Raw genomic sequence first — 20,700 nt, forward strand, 5'->3', positions numbered from 1 at the left:
GGGTGGAGAGGAGTGCGTGTGAATAAAGAGAAACACAAAGTACAAATACATGTGAAGGTGAGGCAAGTAAGAGGGCCCTGGTACAAAGAAGAAAAACACAGGCCACAAAGAAAAACAACATCTCACCAAATCCTACATCTTAGGTAAGATATTCACATGTCGCATAAAAAGTTACAGAAGTCTTCTCTTTAATTGGTTAATTCACCCACGCATCATTTTTCTCCTGTTTGTCTGGGTCCAGGTCACATTAATCCAATAATATCTAAATACATCAGGAGTTACCGATAGGAAGTTTTGAAGAAGTTATATAACAAATCATTCTAGGTCATCAGGGTTACTTTCGTACTCTGGTATGGTGAAGCCAGGCAGGGCAAGTTGGTGTTGGATTTCACATGGCGAACCTGCAGAGATCCCCAAGGAACAATACAGAACTGGACGTTGATGTCTTACTGGGCCCCTGTTTTCTGTTTAAAAGGCTGGAGGAGACTGTTTGTGTTCCAGAAATATAAGAAACATTGAGATGAGAGATTCAAGAAGATATTTCCAACAGATGTGCTTTATCTGAGAGATGAGATAAAATAAGATGTACCTTTATCGACCCTCAGGAAATTCACAATCCACACAGCAACACGAAGAAGTAGCAGCGCAGTGGGAAAATGTAGTAATAATAAAAATAGAAATACTATAAACATATGAGACAGTTTTTTTTATTTGCAATATAAAGACAGAGATCAAAGCTGGGTAAGTTGTGCAACTTTTCCTTTTCTTTGTAATATTCAATAAATACAATCTGTGGTGTGTTTTAAAAGGCTTCTGAAAACTTTTTATAATACTTAATGTCTGCCTTAAGTTATTAAGTTATTCAGTGTTATAATCATAAAAACTATGATGTATTAATGTTTTGTGTCAGCCCAATAATTTTCTGTCTTATTTCTATGTGTGGAATACCTGTACTCCAGGCTTTGAAACAGTTCCCATAATGCTTTGTGGAATACAATGCTGTCAGTTGTGTGATTTTAGCCTATGGTCATTTAAGTAAGCACCACAGAACTGTGCCGAATCAGCTGTTAGACAACCCTGTTTACAATGCACCACTGGATTTACATAAACTACCACTGGATGACTGTGATACTGACAAAACTTTATTAACGTGATGATTATCAGGGAGGTTCAGGAGTTTTTCAGCAGCTTTTCTTCTGAGTGGATTTACAGAGGGAGATTATGACGCCTCAGCATCTTAATGTGTTAAATGTCTGAATCAGATTTGACTTAGTCATCCTTGCTTGCGAGGCTGATCGCACGCTCTCTTATTGACAGGAACTGGGAGGGAAGAGACCGAGGGAAGTGGGTCATTCCCATAATTTCGCCTCATTATCACATGGAAGTGTTTTCCTGCCACTGGAGGAAAGAGTCTTACCACGAGCTATTGGGACTGAGAACAGAAGAGAGGAGCATAGACTGTGTATACAAAGATATTAAGAGTCATAGACTGTGTATATAATGATATAAAGAGGCATAGACTATCTATAAAGAGGCATAGACTGTGTATATAATGATATAAAGAGGTAAAGACGATCTATAAAGAGGCATAGACTGTGTTTATAAAGATATAACGAGGCATAGACTGTGTATATAAAGATATAACAAGGCATAGGCTGTATATATTAAGATATATAGAGCCATATATTGTGTATATAAAGATATAAAGAGGCATAGACTGTGTATATAAAGATATAAAGAGGCATATATTGTGCATATACAGATCTAAAGAGGCATATATTGTGCATATCAAGATATAAAGAGGCATACATTTTATTTATAAAGATATAAAGAGGCATACATTTTATTTATAAAGATATAAAGAGGCATAAATTGTGCATATAAAGATATAAAGAGGCATATATTGTAAATATGCAGATATAAAGAGGCATAAATTGTATTTATAAAGATATAAAGGGGCATATATTGTGCATATAAAGATATAAAGAGGCATAAATTGTATTTATAACGATATAAAGAGGCATAAATTGTAAATATGCAGATATAAAGAGGCATAAATTGTATTTATAAAGATATAAAGGGGCATATATTGTGCATATAAAGATATAAAGAGGCATAAATTGTATTTATAACGATATAAAGAGGCATAAATTGTAAATATGCAGATATAAAGAGGCATAAATTGTATTTATAAAGATATAAAGGGGCATATATTGTGCATATAAAGATATAAAGAGGCATAAATTGTATTTATAACGATATAAAGAGGCAGGGACATGTCTGGTGTGTGATCCCGGCTCTTTCCTCCATTTCCTGCCTCCCCAGCATGGAGACAGCACTGTCGGTTTTCACTAAACCTGCCCGCACCGTCTGGTCTGAACCGGTTCGGAAAGTGCGCGGTCTCGTGCGCACTGCAGACTATGCCGCCGCCGTGCACCGACGTTCACGCACCCCTCCGCGCGCCCTCCTCCGCCAGGCCCCGCCCCCGTTCTCCCCGGTTTCCACGCTCCCCATTGGCCAGCGGGGCCGCGGCTCGCCCACGCCTTCCACGTCGCTGTGTGGACGACGGCGGCTTTTGCGCGACGCCATTGGCTCGCGCGCCTCCGAACATTTTATTGTGGGAGCAGGCCCCGCCTCGCCGCGCAACGGGCACGCGGAGCAGCGGAGTTGTAAACGGAGCGTGTGCACTTTTCAGCACCAATACCTCGTGGATAGCAGCCAAACGAACCGGAGGACGGTGGTCGTGTGTTAGCGGGAGTCCACTGCGATAAACCGAGCAGCTCGCGGGTTGAACCACCGCTGCGACCGCGGGGAATTTCACTGGTAATTTTTGAGCCGACAACAGGAGACACGAACGGCGGCACAGCCCGAGCTTTGTCTGCCCCGGCGGGCGAATCGAGCCAGGAGCCGCATCTCGATTTGCACAGGCAAGAGAGATTTTTTTCCGGCCTGTCTGCTGAATTCGTGCGGGCTGGGTCCGTGTAACTGCGCCCCCGGGAGGACTAAATGGCTGCAAATGAAGGCGAACAAAGGTGATACAGAATATAAGTCGTCCTAGCCGGTTCGGGCCGAAGCTCCTGTTTGTAGCCACACCACCGCCCGCTCGTGCCGCTAGCCGCTCCATTGTGTGAGCATCCCTGTGCTATTCCGCTGCCGCCCGCCCGACCCCCGGATCCCGCGCTGCCACCACACACCTGCCCCCCCCACCCCCCACCCTCCACGACTACAACCGTGCGTGTCTCCTTTTTTTCTGGGGGTTACCTTTTGAATCCACGCACTCAAATATTAAAAGAAATGTGTTCCCGGGTTTGGTTCGTGACCGACCGGCGCATCAGCCAGGAGTACCCCCAAGTCCAGATCCTCCGGGCACTGAAGGAGCGCTGCGCCGACGAGGATGTGGAATTCCGCTCCCTCCTCATGGATCAAATCGTGCTCACAATCACCGAGGGTCAATTGGGTGAGTATCCCCCCCCAGCTTGTGTGTTAGTGATGCAATGTAACGGGGGGGTTATTTGAGATCGACGGGGCTCACCGCGGTCCGCACACACAGCCGATGGCAGACGGGTATTGTTTGGGGGACTGCACTGGAGCGAGGGGAGGGCTAGCCTGGTCTGCCTGCTAGCTAAGGAGCAAAGTGTGCCGTGACCGCCTAACCCACTTTCCAGCCAGCGCGCCTCCAGATCGGGGAGAGCGATCATTCCTGATTTAATTTAGCTTAGCACGTTTGCGATCCCAACACACGGGTGATAAGGTTTTTGGCCAAAGCAACGGGAAACGCTGCTAATGCCACAGAAGCCAGCTAATGAGATCGTAGTCATTAAATAGCATCGTAAAACCCAATTGGGGTCATTGTATTGCAAATTGCATCACTCCAAAGTTAAAGCTGTGTATTCACTCCTAATGTTCATGTGGGTTTTTTTTTTTCATGTGGAGATCTGGCAACCAGGCGCATTTCCTCACGAAGTAGTCCAGAGTCCCAGAGGAAAAAAGACACACGCATGTAAACACAATTTATTAATCCGAGAAAGAGATTTGTCGAGTTTGAATTACAAAACGAGGGTTTGGTGATCAGATTTATTCGACCATCAGATTTTTAGCATCAAGTCTATTGTTTACCAAGGCACCTAAAGTATTGTGGTTCACAAAAAAGTGAAACTATAAGCACACACATTGCATCTGTGGAGCCATAACTTGGGCCTGTTTGTTATTATTACTCAAATGGATGGAGAATCAAAGCTGAACTCAAACAGCTCTAATAAACAGCTGCGTCAGGGTTTCTGTGTAATCCCTGCTACCCACTTTGAGGTGTGACGACACATGTCCAGTCAATCCCGTGTTGACATTTTTGCACGGCCTCGTTACGAACACAATGTCGGTGTTCAGCTGGCTTCAATATGACAGCATTGCACAGTATAGGCTCTGGAGGCCCCTCGATGAAGCGATGGTGGCAGAAGGAACACTGAAGGAACACACACACACACATGGAATTCATCAGGGCTGTGTGAAGTGGGGCTGTGTCACCAGATGAGAGGTGTGTAAGTCCCAATTAACATCAGTGCAGGCTGGCATTATAGCAGAGGCTTAAGAGATGGGATGAAGAGAGGGATGACGGGGCAACATGTTTTTTTACAGACTATATGCTGTTTCTTGGTGCTCAGTCATGGGAAAGCCTTACTCTCAACATGGGGTTTCAAACACCAGTATGAAGACGTGGCATTTAAGCCGCTAAGTATCTCAGCTAGATAATATGATTTAAAGTATAGACTAATCTCTTGATAAAATAAAATGTGTGCATCAAGGGGTGTCTTAAAAAGGAGAGTACAGTTGCCAGCACAGATTGGAAGGAAGACAGCTGTCTAGACCTGTGGTTTAGCAAGCTACACACAACTAGAGCAAGGCAGTTAGCAGGACCTGTAATCCACGCTGGCCCCAAGTCGCACATACAGTAAATATCCTCTGAGCCCTTGGCCTGACATCACAGATTAACAGTCAGTGGGCAGGCTGGCCACGCTGCAGGCTCGCTACACAGAAAGCTGTGGAGGATGCTATGTGGCTGGGGTCACGCGGTGCACGCTGGCCTTGTCCACTCAGCGCTCATCTAAATATGCGTTACCCACAATTTACTAACTTAGAAACTATGCAGTTGGAAGATAAGTTCCCATCCAAATTCCAAACAGGAATTGTCAGGTCCACCACATTAGTTTTATTTGAATAAAGTTGCTGATGATTTGCCAACGATGTTATGGAACTGAGTCTAAAAATCAGGAAGTGTACAGACACATGCAGTGAAAGAGTCCAAAATCAGTAAATGTGTTTGCAATCTTTTTTCTTAACTGGAAACATAAGTGGTATTTCACCACCATGTGATCAGTGATGCTGTCAGTGAGCCCCTCTTTAAGGGTTAGAGTTACTCACCACTGTTGACCCGTGCCTTGGTCGTTCTTTCACTCTACTTAAATGTGTAAAAGTTTTATATTTACATCTCAGGATGTAACAGCAAACATGTTGTCATAGAATGAATTCATAGCATTTCAAAGTTAAAATAATTTGAGGAATGGAAATGAAGGGGACTGATACAGACCTGGTTCACAGATAAGATTTCAACTTGTTGCAGATGGTAAATTAACATCCTAAACCAAAACAACATCCGCTTTTCATAAAAAAGTATACAATTCCAATAATACACAGTACAAAGGCATGAGAGTTTTAGGAGAGGTCACAGAGTAAAAAGCCACGAGCAAACACCTGCCATCACCCAATTTTGTTCACATAGGGATCATCACTGAAGTCCAGCCCCAGTGTGACCCACTCTGCACTCACACTGTTAAATCCTGCAACTCAGGTAACCTACCTCCAGAGTCCATCGTTTGGATCTACACCAACAAGCCGAGGTCCTCTGGACTCGACACTCGGAAGCTAAACATTGGTCATATAAAAGCAATGAAGGAAAAATTATCTGAGCCCAAGAACATTTAGGAGGAGATTGTGGTCAAGGGAGCCAAACTCAGATTAATGTAGCCCAGTCCTTTTCTGTATACACACATTTCTCCTGTGTTCACTGAAATAAATGAATCTACTCTGCAAGACATTCTGGCCCTCATTCATACTTTTTTGCAAGTATGGACCTGACATTGTATTAGAGATTTTGCAGTTGAATCGATTCACAAAAGGTCTTAACAAGTCTTAAATGTAACAAGTTAACACCCTGAAGTATGTTCTTGCACACATTGTTTTAAGGTAGGTCAGGATGCAATCACAATTCTGAAACTGATAGCATCTTTACAGCTCACTATTTCAAAGGTTTGTCGTTCTTTTGGTTTGTCTTTCATTTGTGTGTACTCAAGTCAGGATGAGGTCCACATTAACACGAAAGTTAATGGGTTCAGTCTGTCCTCAGGAGAAGAGATGAAAACGTACATGTGCACGCACACAGCATCATGTTTTAATGACCAATGATGGCCCCTCACATAAGACAGCCAAACCCAGCTAGCCGGAGGCATTTCACATCCCATGACTCGTTCTGTAAGATGTTAAAACAGAGACCGGATTTGAAATGATGTCACAATCCTTTGTGAACCCAGTGCGTGCCAGTGGGCACACTTTCACCCCAAAGATGATAAATGCAACGCGTCTATGTCAGTGAGGGAAAGATGGAACATTGATGTGGGCTCATCTTGATTTACCGCCAGACATGTGAGTGTGTATCAGCACCATGATACGTGGCATTGGTGTGTTGTCCCTGTAGCTTTAATGCCAGTCCTTTAGTTATTTATGAAGCACAGACTCCCTATTGTTTGAGAAATTTGACTATATGATGATCAGCAGTGTGGCAGAGCTCTTCACTCAATACACATCTATAAGCTTTTGTCTGTAGCTGTTGAGTTATTAACTGTTACAGGTGGTTTAAAAAAAGGCTCAAATCCCACATAAGGGCATTTGATGGAATTTGATTGCTGTTACAACATGGGTCCATCCATGTTGCTGCTTATCCCAATACTTCCGGGTCTTTGTTGCAAAATATCATTTTAAAAAAGCAAGTTATGAGTGCACAGTACTTTTTGCTGATGTGTCTTGCTATCACAAGTCAGCACTAGCAGAAAAAAATTGTTAATTTGTTAATTAACCAGCAGTATCTCATTTTCAGGTTGTCACATGCTGTCTGGAACATGGGTATTTTACATTTTGTTGTTTTTGCCAAGTAGGCTCACAGTACTTTCTTTTTCCTCTAGTTAGGAAATGAGCTTGCACAAATTATATATTGACCATCAACAATTTTGTCCTGTATATTCCACACAAGGAAACAAACAGTTGTGTCAACTAGGCAGGGAGCTATTTCAAATGACGGCGACATTGACTGGCACACCCCTAAAAACATCTGTTGCAATAGCAGCGGTGTATTGTTTTGTGCACTGGGGCCGTCGGATACAACATATTTCCTTCCGAACATCATATCAAAAATAGCAACCGGGCAAGGTTTGGAAAAAGTGTATAGTGTCACTCTGCCAGTGTACCCAAGAACACATTCCTCTGTTCCCTACAAGCAAATTGATCATGTCAAGCATTACTCATAAGTATTAATTGTAATTTATTTAATTGTTTGCATATATGTGACATTTTTTCCACATACATTGGAGTAATTTGTGTTGATATTGATTCATCACTAAATTAATGTACATGCTTGTTAACAGGTTAAATGCAGACTGAAAAAAAAAAATCATGCTTCATACTATCATAGTTTAATTAATCTACATACGAGAATTTGCTGTCATCATATGACTTTGCTAGATTTCCTCTGGACCTTGTACACAGTAATGCTGAAGTACTAAGCCACACTGATGAAAGATAACTCAGAATTACAGGAATGAATTTGAACAATTTTGTCTGAGATAGTTTGACACGTGTTGTTTCTTCACAGGCCATTCAACCTTTGCCAAATACTCTTGTGGTCTCGTGATACATCCCGTCTGCCTCTGTTAGTTCAAGTACTGTCAGTGCCAATGTAGCCAGCAGCTACCCCGCGCGCAGGCGAAGTCACAGGGGACATGCGGGTCAACATGGTCTCTGTGCTCTGTGAACAAAGGGTTTTTGGCCTGGCCTCACAGTAGGTCTACAGTATATGTTTTTGTCTGATGTGTGTATTGATGACACATATATGCAAATAGACCATTGAAGACATTGTTAGCCAAAAACCTAACTACGAGAAACCTGCTCCCCCCCCATCAGGCTAATTTAGAGAGGATACCCAGACTGAGACTGCATGTGGGGCCGGCAAAACCGACCAGCCAAACATTGGCACAGCGTTTGTCGGCGTTGCCTGCTTTGACGTCGCAGCGGTATGCACAGAATGCTTGTTATGCTTGTTAGCTTTGTCAGGCAGATTGAAAATGGCCCGGATATATACAGTGAATTGAAGCATGAAAAGATGACGGCCTGTCGTTGAGGTAAGAAGAAGAATTTGATTTATATTTAAATATGGGTCACACCCACAACAGATTTGGACAAACGCATGTTTCCTTTGTTATACACCAAAACGGTCAGCAGGGTTTGTGAGTGTTTTTGCGGCGGTCACATGACGGACAGTGCAGTGCACACGAACACTTGCACAGATGAATAGGACTGATTCATCTGGCTGCCTCATTGGTCTCTGTTTGGTTCCCCTGGAGATGCGACGAGCACCGTGAACAGCGAATACTGTCTGTCAAAAACCATGAGACCACATCCCCTGACACTTCCCACTGTAACACCACTCGCAGTGTTCTCAGTGACTGCACAATCAGAGCAGTGTGAGAGTGTTGAATAGGGCTAGAGAGAGAGAGAGAGAGAGACAGTGAATCTTCCTGCTTCTATACTGAGATTGTGAGGAGGAAGAGGGAAAGAAGGAGAAGTGGCAGGCTTTTCATGGCTTCTGTCCCCCCCCCTCCCTCCCATCTTCCGTGTTGCAGCAACAAGACATCTCTGACCTTTTCTGCCTGGTGCCAGTCTCTTGTTCCCCCTTCTACCTTCCGAGCACAGAATGACCCTAAAAATCAAGTGTTGATCCGACCCATTGTGTGTGCACTAAGATGCACCCTATGCAGGCTATCTTTTGTTATCATGTATGCAGCAGCCACCGAGCTTCTTATGACCTCTGATGGTCTCAGCCAGTGGCACTGCCACTGCTGTAAATCTGCAGTTTCTAAGATGGCTGATATTCAGGTCATGATGGAGGTGAAGTGCTGTACCATGTCTCTTTGCCTTACATTAAGTGTATGTGCATACCCACCCTTCGGTTCTGTCACCCAGCCTGTCGAGATGAGCTGTTCAGTCGCATCGCCTGCTCAAAAATCCCAAAGTGTCTCTGTTTCCTCTACTCATCCAGGGTGACAAAGTAACACCAGACACCAGCCAACTGCCAAATCCTCAACTATTGCTACTGAATTTGCCATCTGTGTTTTGGCCAATATCAAGCCAATATTCTGATATCTCAAAATGTTGTTCTGTTCTGTAGATCCAGAGAGCTGCTGGTAGAAACTGGAGATAGCCAGTGAGTGATTACAAGTTTTAGTCTTGTTGAAAAGTTATCTTATACCAAACAAACCTAATTCTCTCCATCTTAGCACAATCCTCTCTTTGTCAAGTCTCTCTTGTTTTCCATGGTCTATGCAGGCTGAGCTGCATTGATGGCTGATCAGTAACCTATTCAGATGCGCTCCGCTAGTGTATTGTATTTACATAGTGACATTTGCATAACAAGAGTGGTGTAAGTCTGAGACATTGAAATCTACGCGTCTATTTACACCTGTATTCATGTGGGTGATCCGAGCACAAGTGGACCGCACATCTGATCGATGTCCAGGTGAGCACTTAAGCTCCATATCAGAGATAATCTCCATCTATATTAACTCATCTGAAAATGCATATCACATGACAATTCACATACAATCTGCATGGGCGTGCTCATGGGAGTTGTCGATTGCTCAAATAAAAGCTTGCCTGCTGTAGAGGCATTTGTGGTGTTAGAAAATTCAGATTTAACTGCGCAACAGCTGTTCGCTAAGACAACAAGTCGGCAAAACTTGTAATTTTCTCAAACGTGTTGTACCCAACACCAGTATTCAGAGATGATGCCGTTCGGGGTCTGCTGTGTTTTTAAAAGTGTCAGATTCAAAGGCTGGAAATTCCGGATAAGTATGGATGTCAGGCCTAAATGTAACAAAAGTGATGTGTCTTGAGTGACCAGTCATGATCCGCTATCTCTTCCCCGCTCTCTATGCAAATATACATCATTTGTGTTATCAAAGAGTAACCATGTCGTTATTTTGGCGAGCTGGAGGCAGTAAGGCCCCTCTTGTACCTAGTCTGCCAAAGCAGAGCAGATAAAAGCACTCAGCAAACCTTATCACCAAAGATGTTTGACACACAGTTTTGACACATGGGGTTAAAGTCTTTTGAATGGGAAAGTGATCTCAGGCTGTTTGTGGGCCAGGATGCATTCGGGTACATTTGGATCTTAATACGCCCTCAATTCATCGCCGGTGCATTCACACCTGTTTTTAGAGCCGTCCACTTGTGATCAGATCACCGAAGACACTTTAATGCTAGTGGTGAGCAGGTGTGTCACATGACCTTTTGACTTTGAATAAAACAAAGCACCATGTATTTCAGGTAACATTGAATAGCATTCAATGATTTTTCATTGTGGCAGAATGAAAAAATATTGCTATTAAATCTAAGGAATAGTGGACTAGATTGTAGCGAGAATTATCTAAATAAGACCTAAAACAAAACAACTATTTGTTGTATACTGGGCTATATAGTGTTTCATGCTTCTTTCCCTGGTGTGTTCATCTGTTTTTAAATTCAAATTGTGCAACCTTGGGGGCTTCAGACATCTCTCTTCATCCCACTGGCCTACATTTAGACAAAGTAGTGTATCGTGTCAGTATATCAGCAACGATAGGTCATTCTGAGTCAGGCAAGGAAGAGCGTGTTGGCCCAAAATGCAGAGGAGCTGGCATCACTGCAGGGGACTACTGTATATGGGTGTGCGTTGCATGTAGATAATCGTATCAGCAGGCAAGACACGTTCCAAATTCAAGGCTTAGCACCACAGGCCTTGGAGCCTGCTGCCTCTGCCCAGTGCTGTAACCCGGCCAACTCTCAGTCAGGGCTGTGTGGTGACGACTGCAGCAATGTCCACAAACAGTCCCGACCAGACGAGTAAACTTTTCCACCAGTAGATGATGATTCAAAATCTCACCAACCACTTTCACAATGTTTCCAGCCTCTCTAAATGTGACTTTAGGGATATAATGAAAAATTCTATGTTTAGTGGCTCACAGTTGTATTGAGTGAACTTTTCTTTAAGTTTGCCCACTTGCGAGGAAGTAATTAATTGCTAACAAATGAAGGGTTTTTGCCTTATGGTGATCAATCTCTTTTTACCTTCCATTCCCCCCTCACCCTGCAGGTCTGCGAGTGGAGCAGGAACTGGTGACGTCTTATCCACAGGTGGTGGTGGTGCGGGTGCCCACGCCCTGGGTGCAGTCAGACAGCGACATCACTGTGCTGCGCCACCTGGAGAAGATGGGCTGTCGGCTGATCAACCGGCCCCAGGCTATACTCAACTGTGTCAACAAGTTCTGGACCTTTCAGGAGCTGGCTGGCCACGGGGTGCCTCTTCCTGACACCTTCTCCTACGGTAAATCAGCCACTTGTGCTTATTTTCTTGCCACTATTTTGATGTGTTTTGGTGGCACTGTGTTGCTGTTGCTAAGATATCTGAGGCTGTGCTGCTCCATGATTATAATCAGCGAGTTAGACGATGAATGTGGAATGTAACCGACTTGATTCATGCAGCTACTTCCCAGTGTGTGGACAGCAAGTACAGGACTAGAATTGGGCGATCCTTGCCTGCTGACCAACACTTGCATGTACTGGACTTAACGTCCGCTTTGCATTGTCACACACACACACACACACACACACACACGTTTGCACTTCTATTAGTGAGGCAAGTGATTGACATAGTGCATTCCCTATCCCTATCCCCTTACCCTAACCTTAACCTTATATGCCTAACCCTTACCCGAACCGAAACCAAAACCTAATTCTTACCCTAACCCTAAAGCCAAGTCTTAACCCTCAAACAGCCCATTAAAAGTTAAAGTTTAGTAAAACATTTATCTCCAGCTCATAAATCAGTGATGTATAATTCTAGTGAGATTAAGTAAAACACGAGCAGTAGTTTGCCTGAAACAAAATCCACATGAATATTGTCTATAAACATGACTAAACAAAATCCATATGAATATTGTCTATAAACATGACTAAACAAAATCCATATGAATATTGTCTATAAACATGACCAAACAAAAAGTGAGGGAACACATGTCATCTACAGTCAAATGAATATTCACGTTTAACACCAGCACTCCCCTGTCAAGTATGTTGACAATTCAATCACATTAGTTCTATCATAGGCTCCGGTCCACATGTGCCTGTATAACACAGATTAATAAGACATCAGTGAGTCTATCTCTAATCCACTGCAATAACTAAAACAACAGAGAGAGAGTCCATTTAGACACATGACCACATCGTCACAAATGTTCACCAATTCACAAGTTTTACAACACAACTGTTGTTTTTTTTACCAACTGTTTACAAAGGCAGGATATGTAGGGATACACCCCTCACGGCACAAGCCAGACTACTGTTTTCATTTGTTGCAGTTTGTTATTTTGTTAGAGCAAAACAAAAGCTGACAAACACCATCACACATTTCTCTCTGTTTTCTAAAAATCCCCAGCTCGGTGGTGTTTGGGAAAGCAGAAAGAGAAGGATGCAGACAGGGAGAAAGAAAGAATGAAAGAGAGAATGAGGAGAGGGGTGTTTGGCCTACATTCCATTCGGCGCTCTGCACAGTAGGCCAGGCGCTGCATGCAGAGCAGCTGTAAGGCTTATGTAACACCCCCCTTCCAAAGCCCCACCCCAATGCCTCACGATTTTTCAAAATACAAAATGCCATTGCCTCCCTCCGCTGGTTTACCGCCTTAGCAGCTTGTGACGCGCTGGGACCCACATTTGGTCCCCGCCCTCTCCTTGTCCTCCACTAGCCCCCTCCCACTGAAAAACACATGTGAATCAGTGCAAGGGGAAAGACGTCCACATCTGTTCCCTTGAGTGAATACCAGATAACACCAGACAGGCAAACTGAGAGAGAGAGAGATAGGGGGTGGAGAAAAGAAGAGGACAGCAGTTTTTCATTCTTTCAATCGCCCCGCCAGCCAAAGCTGAGAATGCTTAAGCACATCTGTTGCTACAAGCTGCTGTTATGACTCAGTGTCAGATATGGTCAACTGCTCCACATTAATGTGTTTTCCAGTGACAATGCTCAGCTCCAATCTCATGAATAATGCTGCAAGTAAAAGTGAAGGACAGCACTGCTGCAGCCTTGCTGTTTCGAGTCATTCTTGTTGCCATAGCAGTGTTCTCCAGATCCTCCCCACATCGTGCGATACAGATTTTAATATCATTTTCGTCTTTGCATGCGTGTGTTTTTCTTCTTTGTGTGTGTGCATGGGCATTTCCCAGGAGGGCATGACAACTTCCGTAAGATGATTGACGAAGCTGAGCCGCTGGGCTATCCGGTGGTGGTGAAGAATGCACGGGGCCACAGAGGTAAGACCAGCAAGTCCATTTCTTTACTACACCCCCTACTCAAACAACCTGTACCCTACAGACAACTAATGGCAGCCCAGTCCACCCTTACGTGGAATTCATTGACATTCATTGAGTGTTAAATGATTAGAACTGTGGTGTTGCAGTGAAATGCAGCTCGTAATGTTTCGTGTTTACAAACTGACCCCAGTTTTCTCATTTTGCCTCAATTCCCAGGGGTCTTGTGTGGGAAGTTTCAGTCTCGCCATTAAAATTGTGCTTCCTAGAGATCAGCCCCAGTGTCTGCTGACCTATTAGCCCTTTTGCTATTCATAGTTATCGACTAGTTACTTGACTGACTCGGCCATTGTGTGAATCAATAACAATGGACCATGGCTGGCTCAGGCCGCCATCACAACACATTGTTAGGGAAAGCAGCCGTTGGTCAGCCACCAACACGCCGCTTTTCTCTGGAGTTCTCAAGGGTTGCTTTCTTTCCCTCTGCGGTTGACCGTTGACTTTGGCTGAAGTCCAGCTTGCCTTCCTTTTTTAGAGCACACAAAAAGGCTTGTGAGAAAATATAAATGGCTTATTTCAGAATCTTTGGTATTAAAAGGTCTGAGCACAGTGGTTGTTTATGTGAAATGTGGTGCTCCTCGACATGGTGTATGGCTTTTGGGTGCATAGTTCATCAGCAGAAACTAGTAATGATCCCGTGTCTCCCTGATTCACAAAAGCACGAGTCCCTGTTTTTCTTGGTTTCAATTTGCAAAGTGGTACGTGTTCCCCCCGCCGTCCACTGTATACAAGATGTTACTAAGGGATTGCCTCGTCATCTCATTCAGATTTGCGAGGCACACATCATTTGCACGTACACACAACAATCACATGATTTTCCGAGCTGCTGGAACAGGGGTCATAGGGCTTGACAGCCAGGAGACAGCGCCGAGCGGTGCTAATTAAAACAGGCGTCTTCTACCCTCGGTGAGAAGCAATTTTGTGCCTGCCAAAGTTGTTGCCACTTGTGTCTTGTCTATAACATGAGAAATGGGAACTGGCATGAGACTTGGTCAGCAAAAGCAGCTACTTGTCAGGAAAGACTTTAAGGAAGTAATCCAGCCTTAAGTAATATTACACAAATGTGCAGACCCTGCAAGCACCTTGTATTCATGTTGATGTAAAGAGCTGACGGCCGGAAAACTGGCTCTTCTTCCCTTCTTCCCTTCTTTCCTTCTTTCCTTCATCCCATGTCTCCTTCCTTCTCCCAGGGAAGGCGGTGTTCCTGGCACGGGACAAACACCACCTCACCGACCTGTGCCACTTGATCCGCCATGACACCCCCTACCTGTTTCAGGAGTACGTCAAGGAGTCGCACGGCCGCGACGTGAGGGTGGTCCTGGTGGGCGGCCGTGTCATCGGCTCCATGCTACGCTGCTCCACTGATGGTCGAATGCAGAGCAACTGCTCCCTGGGTAGGCAGACGCTTGAGAGGCAGTGACGACAGTAAATTACTAAACTATTGAACACTATCACACAAATTTTACATTACTGCACTTCATGGCTGCTGCACTGGTAACAGTTCTAATGTTTGTTTTATTGTGGTTGCTTTTAAATGCCCTGATTATTTGGATCTGTCTTCAACTGAGTCTTAAATTCTAAAGTTGTGTTTCTATTGGGGTGGTTGAATAGGTTCACTGTTTTTGGAGAACTAAAACTACTCTAGTTATTCTTAAGATCTAGAGACAGGGTTGTTTTTTTAAGCAGTTTCCTTCCACAAAGTCAGAAGATGGGTATTTATTCAGTACTAAAAAACCCAAACCACATGTTTTTTTTTACAGCCCCTCTATGTATGCCACATACAAGGGGTCACTGGACTCTAATCCCGTGTATGAGGACATTAGTTAACAGTCATCATGGCACCTTTCCGTGTTTATTTAAAGTCTAATACTCCATCTGCTCCAAAAGTCATTTTTTTGAGGAACCATTCCAGAGCGGTTTATCCTGATTTACCCCCGGACACATGCAGTAACACAGCAGTCCCCGCTGATGTGACTGATTGTTTTTGTCAGAGCACAAGCAGTTTTGGTCTAGTTGAGGCTGTAATGTGCTGTGACATATTTAGGACATCAGTCATCAGATTATTCTGCTTTTATGTAACAGGTCATGTTGGCACTTACACTGACTCTGAGTGGATTAATGTGGCATTTAATTTTCATGTAATTCTGATAAATATTTTCAAATATTTTCTACATAATTTTTCCAGACAATCTGGACGAAAAAAATCACACACAATGTGAAGTGAATGAAACCGTGGTTGGTAACCAGTCTTTCTCTCTCTCCATTGTTAGGTGGTGTAGGTATGATGTGCCCACTGAGCGAGGAGGGAAAGCAGCTAGCCATAGAGGTGTCCAACATCCTGGGCATGGATGTGTGTGGCATTGACCTGCTGCAAATGAACGACGGCTCGTTTGTGGTCTGCGAGGCCAACGCCAACGTGGGCTTCATCGCCTTCGACCAGGCCTGCGGAATGGACGTGGCTGGCATCGTCGCTGACTTTGCCCTGTCGATGCTCCCCAGCCGGCTCACCCGTAAGATGTCCTTGCTGTCCGTCGTGTCAAGCACCAGTGAGACCAGCAGTGAGCCTGAGGTGTGCCCTGTGGCCGCTGGCGGCGGCTCGCTGCCTGAGGCCGTCTGCAACATGAGCGTGGGCTCTACTTCCAGCGAGAGCGACCCGGAGCTGGCTGAGCCCTCCCAGTCCTCGCCGCGCCAGTCCACAGGCCCCAATTTGGCTGATCTTCCCGGCCTCCCTGATCCAGCCTACAACTTCAACACCCTCCTCGCCAATGAGATCAAGTTATTGACTGAGTGAGATTCAAGCGGCTTCATGCACACACCAACACCACAAATACACATCAAAAACACGCATACACACGCCTGTATGCATGGCAACCGACATTCCTTAACACATATCGGCCCAAAAAAAGTATCAAAACATGGGATGTTAACTGCAAACCTAGAACACAATAAAACAGAACACACATTCAGACACAACAAGAGAAACACAAACAAACCAAAACATGAGCCTTCTCCTGCAAACTCCCTTCAACAAAAGCAAAGATCTGAGGCTGCTCCCCTGACTCTCCTGTCTGTGCACCTCTTCTCCCAAACTGCAACCCCCACAAAACAAACCTAGCTTACACTGCAGCATGGTGGTGAGATATAGTACTCAAGATAACTGCTAAATGCCTCTTCTAGTTTTTGCTTTGAAGAATAGCGAGGGTGAAGGTTTTTGGGTGGGTGTGGGATTCCCATAATAAAGGCATACACGTGCCGTGTTTTTAATCCTCACAATTCAGTAACATCATTTGAAGGAGAATTTATGTTGACATAAAAAATGCTTTTCGTGCTGTGACTGTGGTCAGGTTTGGTGGATTGGAGGCAAAATGAAGTGTTTTTTTTTATTTTTTTCTAAGTGGTTAGCTCCTTGTGGTCGGCACATTATACCGTCAGTTCCAATGTAGCAACGTTGTGCTCCTGTCAAGTCAACGTAACTGGATGGTAACCATCCTGCAGCTACTGGAGAAGTAGGGAATTCATGTGAAAGTGACTGCTATTCATAATTCATAATAATCTGAATGAGACAGATGAATCCACCCTTCACTACATCATATATGTCAAACATGTCATATGTCGTGAATCCAGCTCAACCAGAATGTATACACACTTTTTACCAGGTTAAGAATCCAATCAATTCATTGTCATGTTTATTTGAAATACAGTGCAACTCTCTCTGCCTTAACATTAAGGTCACATAAATAAATCTAATGTTAAAATCCATTAAATCCCAGTTTAAAATGACTGGTATTGAAATGTAGGCGGAGCTGCTGCATTGACAGTGGATAAGAGACTGATGATGTGTCCGCATTAATTACCTTTTAAGCATAAATAAGAATATTATTTACGCAGTTTACAGACCCATAGTCCTATTGGGGGCTGACATGGTGTCCATTCATTAGTTCTCGGTTCACTGTGAATGAAGCAGGCTACTGCTAATATGAAACTGCCCTAATCTGTGCAAGGTAGTTAAACTACCGAATAGCAGTTCTGTTTGTAGAGTCAAAACCTGGAGTGATCAAGCGCCATTCTTTTTTTCTATAGCTTGTTTGATTAGCCTTACCTGCAGCAGCAGTCTGTGGCTGCCTTTTAAAATCCATTCAATGTCTAGCACTTTATGACAAACCGATGCATTTTTATGTTCTCACTCAGACGACAAATTTTTAGGAAACAGGAGACAGAGTTTTGAAACCTGCTTCGACACCTGCAAGCAAAATATACCTCAAAAACAGTGACTGTTCACTGCCATAGAACGACTGATATTCAAACATACAGTACATATCAGCCAGGATCCTTGTGGTTTTCAAATGGCCCCTGATTTACCAGCTGTTCCCTCTCTTTACGTCTAAGAACTACAAAAGTAGTTGTGTATTATTTTTTTATTGCTTTGTAGCTTTTTGTAAATACTTAGGTAGTGAATTAACTTCAGTGCATGCTAGAAGTCAGCCGATGAAACTGGAATGGCTGGAATAGTTGCCAACATAGAACATTTCATAAGCTTTTGTGGACAAACGTATTTGTACAGACCTGGAACACTGAGAGGATCAAATTAAAAGTTGGTGCTACGATTTCTGAATTTGGTTAGATGTGATTTCTCAGTCATGATTTGTAGATTTTACTTTTTATTGTTTTTACCTTGTTTTTGTTTTGTCTTTTCTTTTTTTTTTTTTTTATAGAAAAAAATATAAATCATAAACCATAAAATATGTTGGCATGACATATTTTTTTGGCATGGTAGAAATAAAAAATGGAATATATATATTTTTGCTGTCTCTTTGAATAGAATGTTACTTTCTCTTTCCTTAGGGAAAAAAAACAAAACAATAAAAACAGGGATTTCAGTGGCCAAGAGTTTACTGCTTATGGTTTTCTGTTCCTCTTGATTTACCTCCTATGCGTCCTCTGACATATCGACACCGAGGCAGGGTTCTCCGGGGTAACTGCCATTCACTGAGAATAATTTCCAGATCTGATCAAAAGCACAAATGCAAACCAACTGTAAACTGTGCCACATAGTAACGTCCACGTTTTCAGCTTGTACCCCCTTTCTTTTCAACACAACTCAGGGAAGCAGCCCGGATCTCACCCCTGACCCCCAAAGGCACGACAGATCCATCCAAGCTCGACACATATCAGAAACAAAACACACCTACAGGCAGACAAAAAGACACACAAACGGCAATGAAGAAAAGGTTGTAAACTACAGTATAAGACAATGTGGTGTATACCATGGTTAACATGCACTTTTTCCCCTGCTTGTTTTATATTGTTCCTTGTTTTCTTCCTAATTTATGGTATTTTTAAAGAAAAAAAAAAAGTGGTTTGTGTGCACTAATATTGTCTCAATAAAGTGAAACCGCTGTGAAGCTTGATTTTATCTCTCTTCTTTGTAGCCCAATCTACTAACTGTCTGGAATCTAAAAAGGAGACCTGCTTGAGGGGGGCTAAATCGAAACCTACCAGACAACAGGAAAAAGCAGCTTTTAGTTAAGTCTGCTGTCAAGAGATCACAGTGGCTCCGCTGATAGAATAACATCATTTTACACTACTGTGATGTTGTCCTCTATCAATATATCAAAGTATCTGACAAAGAAACTGTGAAATCTGCTGATGTCAACTCTCTGGCGTGCAGGGGCCGGTGAGCTTGATCACTAAGTCTCATCCCAACATCCGAGTTTCTCTTCAGTTGTTGTCGTCCCCCCTTTTTTTAAGTGTCTGTCTTTGTGTATCCATTCCACTTTGTGTACATAAGTGTAAATCAAAGATCTCATATCCTCTTTGAGAAAAGCCAGCCATAAGAACGGACAAAATGCTCATTTCTCTCTCACACATTTAAATATGTATTTTATACATCATCCACATGTAGGCAACACATCTACCCACTGACGGTTCATTTAAATGTGCCCGAACCACTTTCAAAATGCCTTTTCATTGTCTGGTTTCCGTTGGGAACATTGATTGGAGGACCATTGTTGAGTCAGGCTCCCGGTTCATGGGGGTTTCTTTCTATACCTCAGTGGCCGTGATGAAGTGGATCCAAGGCATGGAAGCTGTTGAAAGAAACGGGGGCACCACATGGTAGCGACACAGGGAAACGAGAAATGTGTGTTAATCCTAAAGTTACTAAGACTGTATTTGCCTGTGTGGTGCTTGGCCAGCCTGGAATGAATATGTAGGGACATCTGGACTAGTCACTGTGTATGACAACACACCAGAGCACAAGGTTGCTATTTAACTCCAAACTGCTGCTAATGTATATTTGGCTAAAAAAATTAAAAAGGGAATATGAGGAGATCCAAGTGTTTCCGTGTTTTGTTGCCTCACAACACATGAAAATGAATCTGAATGCCAAAAATAAGAATTTTGTTGTATAATTCAGTACTAATAACACTTGTAGTGAGATGATTTTAAAATTCTTTGTTTTGATATAAAGAGTACATGTTTGAGAATTGTATAAAATATGTTGAATTTCATGGCAATCATCAGGTACATTTTTATGTCAATGTGTTTTGAAAACCTGAGGTTTGCTTGAAGGTTTACAACATGCTTTTCTTTGCAGGAGGAAAATCCAATGTTTATGCTTCACTGAAATCATGCAGCTCTCTGTTGATGACATGTAGATATTAGAAATCTTTAATCTGCAAATGGTGAACTGATGAAGAGGTCCTGAGCTGCTACGATGAGCAAAAGCATTGCATTAAAAAAGGTCTCAGTGAATGCCCTCACCATTATTCTCTGTATAATTCTGACAGTGTTACAAAATGGATCCCAAAATAATGTCATTGACAGATGTGCAAAATGCTGTAAATATATATCCCTCTTTTTTTAGATTAAAATAAAGATGAGTCATTATTCAAAACTGATAAATCATGCCTCTTTCTCCTTTTATTACTTTTTATCAAGCGTTTCCATATCAAAAATTGGTTTCATTTCATTAGAGATACC

At 43.1% G+C, this 20,700-nt stretch overlaps 1 protein-coding gene across 1 annotated transcript; it reads left to right on the top strand.

Annotated features, from left to right (window-relative positions):
• The first annotated feature begins 2,642 nt into the window (after positions 1-2,642).
• On the top strand, positions 2,643-20,622 carry rimkla (ribosomal modification protein rimK-like family member A). The gene is made up of 6 exons (XM_034590600.1): positions 2,643-3,457; positions 11,450-11,680; positions 13,576-13,662; positions 14,910-15,113; positions 15,990-16,506; positions 19,149-20,622. Exons 1-6 carry the CDS (start codon positions 3,295-3,297, stop codon positions 19,159-19,161), a joined length of 1,215 nt encoding a protein of 404 aa, XP_034446491.1. The 5' UTR covers positions 2,643-3,294; the 3' UTR covers positions 19,162-20,622.
• Positions 20,623-20,700: the final 78 nt, after the last annotated feature.

The sequence above is a fragment of the Hippoglossus hippoglossus genome, chromosome 7 (assembly GCF_009819705.1).
Source record: "Hippoglossus hippoglossus isolate fHipHip1 chromosome 7, fHipHip1.pri, whole genome shotgun sequence".
Taxonomy (NCBI): Eukaryota; Metazoa; Chordata; class Actinopteri; order Pleuronectiformes; family Pleuronectidae; genus Hippoglossus; species Hippoglossus hippoglossus.